Source organism: Leptonychotes weddellii, chromosome 9 (genome assembly GCF_054177405.1).
Source record: "Leptonychotes weddellii isolate Sample4059 chromosome 9, ASM5417740v2, whole genome shotgun sequence".
NCBI classification, from domain to species: Eukaryota; Metazoa; Chordata; class Mammalia; order Carnivora; family Phocidae; genus Leptonychotes; species Leptonychotes weddellii.
In genome coordinates, this window is record NC_138377.1 from 94,140,459 (window position 1) to 94,152,637 (window position 12,179).

Sequence of the window (12,179 nt, forward strand, 5' to 3'; positions counted from 1 at the left end):
AACTTGTTTTTAAAAAATTCTTAAGTCATAAGAGAAAGTATGTGCCCTCCTTGCTTTGGCCTTTACTCAGAGTAAGTCAAGAATTATTAGTTTCCTGGGGTCCCTGTTAAACTTAATTGGGGTGTCTGTTTTTGTAGGGGTCTCTATAGCTTCCTGCCCATCTGATAAATGCAGCTATGAAAAGGTCATTCTAGTTTCTGTGATCTGGGTGGCAAAGTTTATAAACCTGATGCCTCATATGGTAAATGTGCTTCATTTTGCCAAGGTGTGAGTCCTGAGGTCACACCCAGTCTTTGATGAAACTAAGAAGAACATTTTCACTCTTTCTCTCCTTTCTACTCACTAACATCCTTTATTACTTTCATGTATGATACTCTTTAATCACAAATTGTTTATTTGGGGCGCCTGGGTGGCTTCAGTTGGTTAAGCGACTGCCTTCGGCTCAGGTCATGATCCTGGAGTCCTGGGATCGAGTCCCACATCGGGCTCCCAGCTCAGCGGCGAGCCTGCTTCTCCCTCTGACCTTCTCCCCTCTCATGCCGTTTCTCTCTCTCTCGCTCTCTAATACATAAATAAATAAAATCTTTAAAAAAAAAAACAAAAAAACAAATTGTTTATTTGGTGTAGGATTTATCTTTCATGTTATTACCTTCTATGGTAGTAAGGTTGGTATAGCATTGATGGTAATTAATCAGTGCCTAGTGGACCTGTAGTTAAAATTGCATGTGTAAGACAGGATACTGTATTTGTGCTAAGCAGATGATGTGTGGAAGTTGTTATGTAGGTAGACACAGTTTAAAAAGAATAAATTGGTTTTATCAATTGGTAACAGGTTAAGAACATGGGCTCTTCACCCTCCCCTACCCCCATCCCTTTTAAAAAATCAGATGCTCCTTTTTGCTTTAAAACATGGTGGTAATTCTGAACGTGTCTGCCTCATTCATCTGACATTAAGTGCTTTGTCTTTTTTTCAGTTGTCCTTATTGGAGATTCTGGTGTTGGAAAGAGTAATCTCTTATCTCGATTTACTCGAAATGAGTTTAATCTCGAAAGTAAGAGCACCATTGGAGTAGAGTTTGCAACCAGAAGCATCCAGGTTGATGGGAAAACAATAAAGGCACAGATATGGGACACGGCAGGGCAGGAGCGATACCGAGCTATAACATCAGCGTAAGTCTCATAGTTTTAAGTTCTGAGAAATAGACTGCCATCAACTGAATTAGCTGATTTTTGGTATTGGAAAAGGTACTTTTTTTTTCCTTGTAAGAATTCCAGTATTAGGATTTTGAAATGTATTTTTAAATGTGCTTTTAAAAATACATAATCCATATATTTAGTTCTTCCTGGTGTTCCCTTCCATCTTATGGTTGTTTTCTAATAGTTAAATACCTATTTCTGTTTTCAGATACTATCGTGGAGCTGTAGGTGCCTTATTGGTGTATGACATTGCTAAACATCTCACATATGAAAATGTAGAACGATGGCTGAAAGAATTGAGAGATCACGCTGATAGTAACATTGTTATCATGCTTGTGGGCAATAAGAGTGATTTGCGTCATCTCAGGGCAGTTCCTACAGATGAAGCAAGAGCTTTTGCAGGTTAGTATGAATTTCATGATATTACAGTGATTTGGTATTTCTTACTGTTATGTCATGCAGTTTTGATACTTTTCCAATGACTGTAATCGCTTACAGTAGTTTCAGAAAGGTAAACATGAATGCTCAGCAAGGATTGTTGTTCTGAAAGTTTGTGGTGACTTTCTCTTTTGCTTAACTTTGAATCATTAAAACACTGTAGTTTTTGCTGCTAAAAGTTGAATATAATCCTTTCCCTGGAAGGGGGTAGATGATATCTATCAGTTTATTCTGTGCTTCTTGTCTCTTTCTCTATTACGTCTGTGTTTTACCAAGGCTGCTCTTTGTGGGTCTGAAAAGCAGTGGCCCAGGGAGTGTCAACAACCCACAGGGAATGCGGCTTCTTAGGATTTAGAACTTTTTTGCTTTAGTAGAGGATCTGCCTATCTCTTCTGTTCTGGTTGGGGTAGCCTACCAGAAGGCAGCATTGTGTATTCTTGGCTAATGAAAGTTGTGACTCTGTACTAGTTATTATGCTGTGAATAAAGGTTTTTATAATAGTTTTTTAGTTTTCCAGGCAAGAAGCTTTATTTCAAAAAATACGGTTATAGAATTCTAAGTGAATAACACCTACCTATCCATGTTTATATCTTAACTCTGTGGGTTGATGGGGGAGAAGGACAGTAATGGATGGAAATAACTGAGTATTTGATAAGTTTACTACATTTTGAGTAATGTCGTTCATTGCCATTCATTGGTAGTATATAGATGTAATAAGTATTTTTTAATTAAGGAGCCAATGAAAATTTCTCACTGTTCTTTTTAATCTGCTAAAGTGTAAGTAGAATGGTGCCCTTACTGCTCAAGAAGTTGGGGAGGCCTTAATTTTTAGAAAGTTTTTTATATTCCTTTTGAAGGTTTGAATGTATTACATCTCTTGTTGACTAGACTGAAGTTTTTATCTCCCCCCCCCCCCCCAGAAAAGAATGGTTTGTCATTCATTGAGACTTCCGCTCTAGACTCTACAAATGTAGAAGCTGCTTTTCAGACAATTCTGACAGGTAAGACTTGAATTTTTAGATTATACTAGTGGGAATTAGAAGTTTTAGGAATGTAATTTAGACAAATTAGGAAACTAAACGATACATCACAGTGAGAATCACTGTCATTTGAGAGCTGCTGTAGCAGGAGCTGTTTAAAGTACAAAATTAGTTAACAACCCTTGCTTGCTGAACTTTAATCATTCTCACTTACCTGGTTTATATTGGGAAAAGTACTTTGAAAATATTTTGTTCACTTCTATTATTACTTCAGTCCAGGTATTCCATACTTTGTGGTCACAAGCACAAAATAATGCTTAAAGGCACTTTCATAAGATAAATATTGAAATCCTGGCTATGGAAAGATATAAATGCCCTTTGAAATTTCAGTAAAGAAAAGACTTGCTGTGTTCTGATATATTATAGAAGCAGCTAGGGAAAAACATATTTTTAAAAATTTAAATGAAAAAACAAAAAGTAAAATTCTCCTGTGATATATTGTAGAAGAAGCATGGTGTCACCTATGGAGAAAATCAGCAAGTGATTGCATATGGCAAAGTTTAAATAAGTAGTGGGAAAAGAACAAAGTTCATGCTGTTTTAAAATGTAGGTGTGCAGATCAGGTCAGCTTCGAATTACAAGAAGACATTGTATTTGTGTTGACAAACCTTTACTCTGACTTTATTAGAATGACCAACTTACCAGCAAGTTTAATCATAATCCTCTAGTAAATAGTTTGATAGGTTGTTTTAAAGTACTGTAAAATTATATATTATTTTTAAGAACTCTCAATATAGAGTATAGGATTACTATATAGCATAGTCTAATGTGGTGTTCTAACAAGTCTGTAAGGAGAAATGGTTAAATGAGTTTCCAATTTTAATGTAACAATATTTTAACATATTCTTTGTATACAGCACTTGTATTAGAGGTGAACAGATTCTAACTTTAATTTTTATTTTTTTTTATTATTTTTTTTTAAAGATTTTATTTATTTATTTGAGACAGAGAGTGAGAGAGAGAGCACAAGAGGGGGGGAGCGGGAGAGGGAGAAGCAGACTCCCCGCCGAGCAGGGAGCCCGATGCGGGACTCGATCCGGGGACTCCAGGATCATGACCTGAGCCGAAGGCAGTCGCCCAACCAACTGAGCCACCCAGGCGCCCCTAATTTTTATTTTTAAAACATTTTTAAATTATTTTTTTGTAGAGAGCGAGCCCAAGGTGGGGGGGCAGAGGGAGAGGGAGAAAGAGAATCTTAAGCAGACTCCACAACAGTCAGACTCTTAACTGAGCACAAAGACGCCCCAGTTTTTTTATTTCTAATTTTTCCAAGTTTTTATTTAATTCCAGTTAGTTAACATACAGTGTAATATTAGTTTCAGGTGTAGAATTTAGTGATTCACAGATTTTAACTTCTAAATGTCTTATTTTATACTGGAAATAGGTAGGGAATAAAGCCTAGAATTTAAGAGCACGGACTTGGAAGCCTGACTTAGGTTTTAGTTTTAGTCCTGGCTCCTTCACTTTCCATTGGCTCTGTAATCTTATGCAAATTACTTAACCTTTCTAGGCCTTAAATTCTTTATCTGTAAAATTTAAATATGTTCTAGGGAGTTCTGTTTTTTTGTTTTGATAGAAGAGGGCTTTTATTTATAAATACATTGTAATATGATTTGACTTGACTGTTGGGTTATGACTTAAAGGTTTTTGTCTCTATAACCCACAGAAAAGAATTGCCTGTCATTTGAGACATCTACTCTAGACTCCAAAAATGAGTACATGAGTTCATACATGTAAAATCCTTAGCTATCCCTGGTACAGAGTGGACATTTGATGAATTAGTAGCTAAATAGCAGTTAAAGCACAAAAAAAACTTGATTAAACATAAACTAGATATTGGTGATTCTCATACAATTGGTATAATAAACAATAGTTTATTAGAATTCTTTTCTGTTACCAGAAAAATAGTAACTAACAACTGGTGCTAAGGTTGCATCAGTCTTTGGAACACAGTAGCTTTCCTTTAGAATCTTCTCTGTGTCAAGTTTCATTACAGACTGTTGCAAGCAAGATTTGATTAAATATTGTAGTGTATCTGCAAATCCTACTTCTTTTCTTACAATCACTTGTGCAGATTCTATTGAATCAATATGTAGAGTACTAAATTTAGACCTAGGAGTTGTAGGTTTTTACTAGCACTTTGCTCCCACTCCCTGTGTAGCTAGTTACTGAACCTCCCTGGTCCTCAGAGTCACAGTGCCTTAAATAATGAGTGAGTTAAGTCATCTTGAGGGTCTGTGAGTCTCTCAAGGCCTCTGAAAACGTCATTTGAAAAAGTTTTTTAGTCAGTCCTTGTTGTTGAGATATTTTTTATGTCCCATCAGATCTCTCTGCATTGTAGCTGATTCTGATCACAGTTTCTAGACTATTCTGATATTAAGATGAGACCATCTGCAGTTAACTATTTTAAGTATCATTTTGTAACATTGAACTTGATGATCTGCTCAAACATGAGCTAACTAATCAATAAGTATGATATATACTTCAAATTGAACTGTTTTGTCCTTAAAGATAAAGAACATTTAGGGGTGCCTGGGTGGCTCAGTCAGTTAAGCGTCTGCCTTTGGCTCAGGTCATGATCCCAGGGTTCTGAGATCGAGCCCCACATCAGGCTCCCTGCTCGGTGGGGAGCCTGCTTCTTCCTCTCCCTCTGCCATGCCCCCTGCTTGTGCTCTTTGGCTCTCTCTCTCTGTCAAATAAAATCTTAAAAGATGAAGGTTTGGCTATTTTTCTTAAAATTCACTCTAGATTTAACATTTGTTACTGCTTAATTAATGTTGCTTAAAAGCAAACAAGACTAGCTTCACTTACTACCATTTTTCTTTTCTATATTCACTATTTTCTCAGCTTCCTCCATAAATCTCAATGTTGTTCTGTGGGATTAGAAATCATTGCATATGGCAGTAGACCTCTCTGTTCTTTTGCATGTGCTGGGATGTTTGTTCTAAACTTCTCTTTATACCAGTAGGAGTATTAGTACTTGGAGAAGTGAGGCACCTGGGTGGCACAGTTGGTTGAGTGTCCAACTCTTGGTTTCTGCTTGAGTCGTGATCTTGGGGTGGTAGGATCTAACACCTCATCAGACTCTGTGATCAGTGCAGAGTCTGCTTGGATTTCTCTCCCCCTTTCCCTCTGCCCCACCCCCGCTAAAATAAATAAATAAATCTTTTTTTTTTTTAAAGGAAAAAGAAATGGGGAGGACAAAAAACCCGGAAAAGACAACAGTAATCTCATTAGGTTTAATTCTACCTTGAATGTTAACAGCATTAAGGGAGCATTTACATTGTATTTTGATGTTGCTGGAAGAAAAAAGTTCTTTCATTTTTAAGGTGGAAAATTATGTTAGAAAATTTATCTATATTATTACTCCAAAGTTAATTGTGTTGCTTGTTTTAGAATAGACCTGTGGCATTTTTGACATCCGTGAATTTGATACTAACTCCATGACAATTTTGCTGATGATATTTTTTTAGAGGTAGTTATCTAGTACTTGAGTGAGTCTGCGAGATTGCCCAGCCTTTGCATTGCTGTGCAGTTTTGTTTTCTTTCATCCTCAAGTTTGTTAAGGGATGTTTTTAATCTATACTTCCCATACTCTTATTATTTTTTCTTCTAACTTTGGTTTTTGACCACTTCAGAGTTAAAGTTGCAATAATAGTACAAAGAATTTGTAAATACCATTCACCATAATCCCCAAATGTTGATATTTTACCGTATCTGCTTTATTCTTTTTTCTTCCTTTTGCTATATACTAATTTTTTTCTTGCACCATTTCAGAGTGGCAGACATGTTGCCTCTTGCAACTAAGTACTTTTCAATGCATATTTCTTAAAAACAAGGATGTTCTCTTTCATAACCATAGTGCAGTTAGCAAAAATCAAGAGTTAGATTGTAGTCCATATCAGTGTTTAGCTACAGACCTCGTGCAGATTTTGCCAGTTGTTTGAATTATGTCCTTATTAGCAAAAGAAATTCTGAGATCACATCACACATTGCATTCAGCTCTCCTATCTCTTTCATCTCCTTTAATCTGGAACAGATCCTTAGTCTTTCGTTTATTGACATCTTTTGAAGGGTACAGGTCATTTATTTTGTAGTGTCCCTCAGTTTGGGTTTGTCTCATGTTTCCTCATAATTAAATTCAGATTATTGCAGTTTCAGCAAGAATACCACAAAAGTGATCTCCTGTATCCCATCAGGAGGTCGTGATACTGGCTTGTTGTATCTGATGATGTATACTGATGATGCTAACTCTGATCTCTCGGTTAAAGTGGTACCTGCAAGGTTTCTCCACATAATTAATAAGCCCAAGTCATCTTTTTAGTTATGAAGACTGAATTGTTAATTTTATGGTTAGAGTAGTGAGAATCATTTAATTAGATGTAGGATTTTTTTTTTTTTTTTTAAATGTAGGCTCCATGCCTAGCGTAGAGCTCATTGTGGGGCTTAGACTCATGACCCTGAGATCAAGACCTGAGCTGATGAAATCAGGAGTCTAACCCTTAACCAACTGAACCACCCAGGCGCCGCCCCTGGGTGTAGTATTTTATTTTTGTTCTTGGCATGTGGCAGTGTTTTCAAGTATGTGTCAGTATATCAGATCAGAACATTTTTTTTATGTTTAAGAAACTTAATGGTGAGCAGTGGGTTTGAAGAAGACCTAACAAATCCTGACCTAGGCTGTAGTGGAATAACTCAGGCTTTTGCTATTTTCACAATTTTTGAGAGCCCAAAGAATTTTAGCTCTTTTGTTCCCCAATTTGGAACAATTGCATTTAACTTCCTTAGAGTGTACTTTGCAATTTGCTTCATACTTTCATTAGAGTAGAAATAGGCATATGTCTTTTTAATTTAACTTTACTAGGTTGTATTTAAAACTATCTTCTTTTTTTTTTTTTTTTAAAGATTTATTTATTTGACAGAGAGAGACACAGCGAGAGAGGGAACACAAGCAGGGGGAGTGGGAGAGGGAGAAGCAGGCCTCCCGCCGAGCAGGGAGCCCGATGTGGGGCTCGATCCCAGGACTCTGAGATCATGACCTGAGCTGAAGGCAGACGCTTCACAACTGAGCCACCCAGGCGCCCCTTAAAACTATCTTCTATTAATATTTTAACTTTCTATTTAGATTTATAAGAGATTCTAACATAGGAACGATACAGCAGAGTTCCTTTTCTTTTTAACCTTGCCTAGCCTTTGGACATCTTGAAAAGGGGCTGTACAGGAATTGTATCACATACATTTGGTTCTGAAGGAGAACATGCCCTTGAAAGAAGAAAATATTTGCATCTGGTTTAGCACATTACTAGTCTTGTTTCCCTTCCCCCACTTAAATAACCTCTAATCAGATACCAGCTAGAAGGTACCTGCTTCCTATTTTCTTATCAAAGTTTTTTTTTTTTTTTTTTAGTGACATGCCCAGCCACAGGAGATGTTAAATAAACTACTTGAGTAGCCTCTTAGTGCTCATTCTACTTGAAAGAAAATTTTTCTTTTACTTTTTTGATGAACACTTTCCTATTTTCTTTATTGCTTTGGCATTTTCATTAGCGGATATCTTTTTGGTGACTGGAACAAATGTAACAGTAATCCATTTCTACAAAACAGTGTGCAGTCCTTGCAGACCAGTTATACAATAACTGCTCAAATTTCTTGCTTTGTAATGAGATCTCTTTAATAATTAACTTTCTGTTCTCTGAGAACTCTGCCTTTTCTTCTCTTACAGTATTTGCTTTTCATGTAAGAGCCTGCAAAATACTTTTTGTTTTGGTTTCTCTAACTTGAATCTTCAACTTGTAAAGAAGTTAAAATTTGTAGAGGGTCACATATAATCATTTGTACTTAAAGAAGAGCCATCCAGTTTGGGACTAGAGAGAACGTTAAAGAATGAATAGTAGAGTTTTACATTAAGTTGATACTGTCTTTATTCCTTAGCCACTAGCCTGATTGAATGAGTGTCTTTTCCTTTACCCTTGACACACTTCCCCAATTCCATCTCTGCAATGAAAAGAATCTAAATGTAGACTACATATCCTTTTTTTTTTAATTCAGTCAGTAGGCTTTTTTGTTTTTCCCTTGATACTTCTTCAGCTTTGAGAAGTACTGTCAGCCTCCTCAAACAAATTTTAGCCACCCCCCACCCCAAAAAAGTAGGAAAATGTACATTATAGCTGTCAGTGTTCTTGCTAGTTCACACATTCAATTGATTACAGGTTGCTGTTTTTCAACTTTAGGGAAATTAGTTCTTAATTTGGAGAAAATGTATTCATTTAACACATTTCTTTTTCTTTAACTTTTTGTAATGTAAAGTTTCCAGCATACCAAAAGTAGGACAGTATCCTGAACTCCCGTGTAGCCACCAGCAACCATCAGTTCATGACCAGTGTTTTGTTCCACCTATTCCCTTCCTTATTTTTTTGAAACAAATCCCAGATATTACATCATTTCATTGGTAAACATTTCATGATGTATAGCTAAAAGATTAGGGCATAAACCCAAAACAACAAAACTACTAAAAATTGGCAGTAATTTCTTATCTATTATCCAAACAGTATTAAAATTTTCTGTCTCAATTTTTTTTTTAACAGTTCAAATTAGAATCCAATCCAAATGGTGTTACTACATTGCAGTTGGTTGACATGTTCTTTGAGCATTTTGAAAATAGAATTCTGCTTTCTCTTTTTTTACCCTATAACTTTATATTTTTAAAATTTTCAAGTATTATAGAAATGTTATATCCTCCATATAGAATCATCACTTTACGACATTTGACCTATTTCTACATGTGTGTATATACTTTTTTTCCCTTTTGCTCAGTCTTCAGAAAATAAATTGTAGACATTGTGGCACTTTTCAAGTAAATACTGAAGCATTTTAGCTCCTAAGTACAAGGCATTCGGTATAATCACAATACCATATATCATGTTTAAGAAATTGATGTTTATATGGTATTAGCTAATGTGCAGTTCATATTCCTATTTCTCCAAGTGTACTAATAATTCTTTATAGATTTGGTTTTTACATTTTAAATGTCAGTTCAGCCAAAGGTCACACATTGATAGAATTGTTTTATATCTGGGGTATTATTAAATAGAGTAGCTGTTGGGCACAAGTTGTTATTGAATGCTTGAAATATGGCTAGTGGACTGAGGAATTGGATTTTAAATTTAATTTAAATATGTCACTACTGTATTGGACACTACAGCTGTAGAATATTTACCTCCATCTTTTAAATGTATTTTTATAACAATAAATTTTTTGAAGACTCTTGGCTAGTTTTTTTGTAGAATGTCCCTCAATTTGGATTTATCTAGTTGTTTTCTTAGGATAAATTCATTTTAAACATTTTTGGCAGGAATACATAGGTATTCATCATAGGAATACAGTGTGTCTTTCATAGTACATCATAATAGGAGGCACATCATGTCAATTTGTCCCATTTTTAGAATTCTCTTACCTTTTGAGGGTTTTGTTTTTTTTTTTTTGTTTTTGAGGGAGAACTGGGAGAATAAAGATAAATAAGATACATTTTCTGTTTGTAAGGAGTTTATAATTGAGTCAGAGGGAAACCTTTTTAGGCAGTGAAATATAAGACCAAATAAAATGAGTTAATAAGATACTTGGTGTAGAGGAATTTAATAACATTTATTGGACCAACTAGTTACTTATCACACCCCTACTATAAGCCATATGCTGGAGAAAAAGAACTGAATAAGGTAGACACAGTGCTTGTCTTTACAGAGTTTAATGTTTAGTGGAAGAGGTAGACAACAGTTTTTGTTTTTTGGTTTTTTACAGTTAGTTTTGATGAGTGTCATAAAATCTTAAGTTCCTGGTTAATAATTATTTAATTACAATTTAGCTTTAGTTCAGGAGGCATTGATAAACGTTATCTTTCCCTCCTTTTTCAAGAGTCCTTTGGGATTTTGGAATATTTATGAAGTTGTGCTCTTCCCTACACAGCCAGGAAAAATACTAATGTATCTCATAGTGCAGATTTCTTTTTATTTTTCTGTGGTACAGTATCAGTGTATGTAGGGTTTTTTGACAAGGGTGGACTGAAAATACTCTCACGGTTTAATTTTTATTTATTTTTTCTCATGGTTTAATTTAGATCTAATCCCATAAACTCTGTACTCTCTTTAAACCAATTTATTTAACTGGTGAACCTTTCCCTCTGAAATGGAAAACCTTTTTTTCTCTTCTTACCATTATCTATTCAGTGGCTATTTGAAAATAAAACTTTACATTTATACATTCTTTTTTTTTTTTAAAGATTTTGTTCATTTGACAGAGACACAGCAAGAGAGGGAACACAAGCAGGGAGAGTGGGAGGGGGAGAAGCAGGCTTCCCGTGGAGCGGGGAGCCCCCAGCCTGCTTCTCCCCCTCCCAGGACCCTGGGATCATGACCTGAGCTGAAGGCAGACGCTTAACGACTGAGCCACCCAGGCGCCCCTACATTTATACATTCTTTGTCCAAGTTTATTTGCAGTCTTTTTCTGCAAATGTATTTTCTACTTCTGTGTACTACTATATCAACTACTAATGAGTCTATTCACAGTGAGTATTGCTGGTTTTTTTTTTCCCCCAGAGATATACCGCATTGTTTCCCAGAAGCAAATGTCAGACAGACGTGAAAATGACATGTCTCCAAGCAACAATGTGGTTCCTATTCATGTTCCACCAACCACTGAAAACAAGCCAAAGGTGCAGTGCTGTCAGAACATTTAAGGCGTTTCTCTTCTCCCCTAGAAGGCTGTGTATAGTCCATTTCCCAGGTCTGAGATTTAAATATATTTGTAATTCTTGTGGTCACTTTGTGTTTTATTACTTCCTCATACTTACGAATTTTTCCATGTCTTAAGTCTTTTGATTTTAGCTTTATAAAATCATCCACTTGCCCCGAATGACTGCAGCTTTTTTTCATGCTATGGCTTCACTAGCCTTAGTTTAATAAACTGAATGTTTGGATTCCTCAGTTATTGTTTACTTTTCATCATGGAAGCCTGTCACTGTAGGACATACTAGAACTTGATCACTTGAAGCTCAGACCTATTGGTCTTGATCAAATCAAACTAAGAAGACTTTAGAAGAAATAAGCTATCATTTTGCCACAGAGCAGCTTATAATGAACAGCTTACAATTCATACACTCTTCTCTCAATGCAGTGTATATTTCCACAAATCTAAGAATTGCCCTATAAACACAGCAGGATTTTGAGAGCTTGAAAATTTTCCATTATTCTGGAAGTCAGTTTCTAAAATGCCTTAATAAGGTTAAGTAGTTTAGTAAATTTTGTCTTTTAATTTTTGTAAGCATCAGAGTTGATTAGAGAGGGGGACACTTTTTTCTGAATAAGAATTATCTTAATAAACAAAAGACTGTTTATGGTTTCAGTAGCAGTGTGGTTATGGAGCCATATGTTAAACAATGCTGCCTGGCAGGCTGGGAACTTGAGAGACCGGTGGAATTCCATCTGAGATGCCTCTGTTGCAATGATCAGGCAG

General features: G+C 35.8%; 1 protein-coding gene across 1 annotated transcript in view; it reads left to right on the forward strand.

The window, feature by feature from the left end:
• Positions 1–11,650, forward strand: part of RAB11A (RAB11A, member RAS oncogene family) — a 17,903-nt gene extending 6,253 nt beyond the window's left edge. Inside the window, exons 2-5 of the mRNA XM_081831276.1 lie at positions 975–1,170; positions 1,406–1,599; positions 2,556–2,636; positions 11,264–11,650. Of these exons, the coding sequence (XP_081687402.1) occupies positions 975–1,170; positions 1,406–1,599; positions 2,556–2,636; positions 11,264–11,403 (611 nt within the window). The 3' untranslated portion in view covers positions 11,404–11,650. The remainder of the gene's footprint in view (positions 1–974; positions 1,171–1,405; positions 1,600–2,555; positions 2,637–11,263) is intronic.
• Positions 11,651–12,179: the final 529 nt, after the last annotated feature.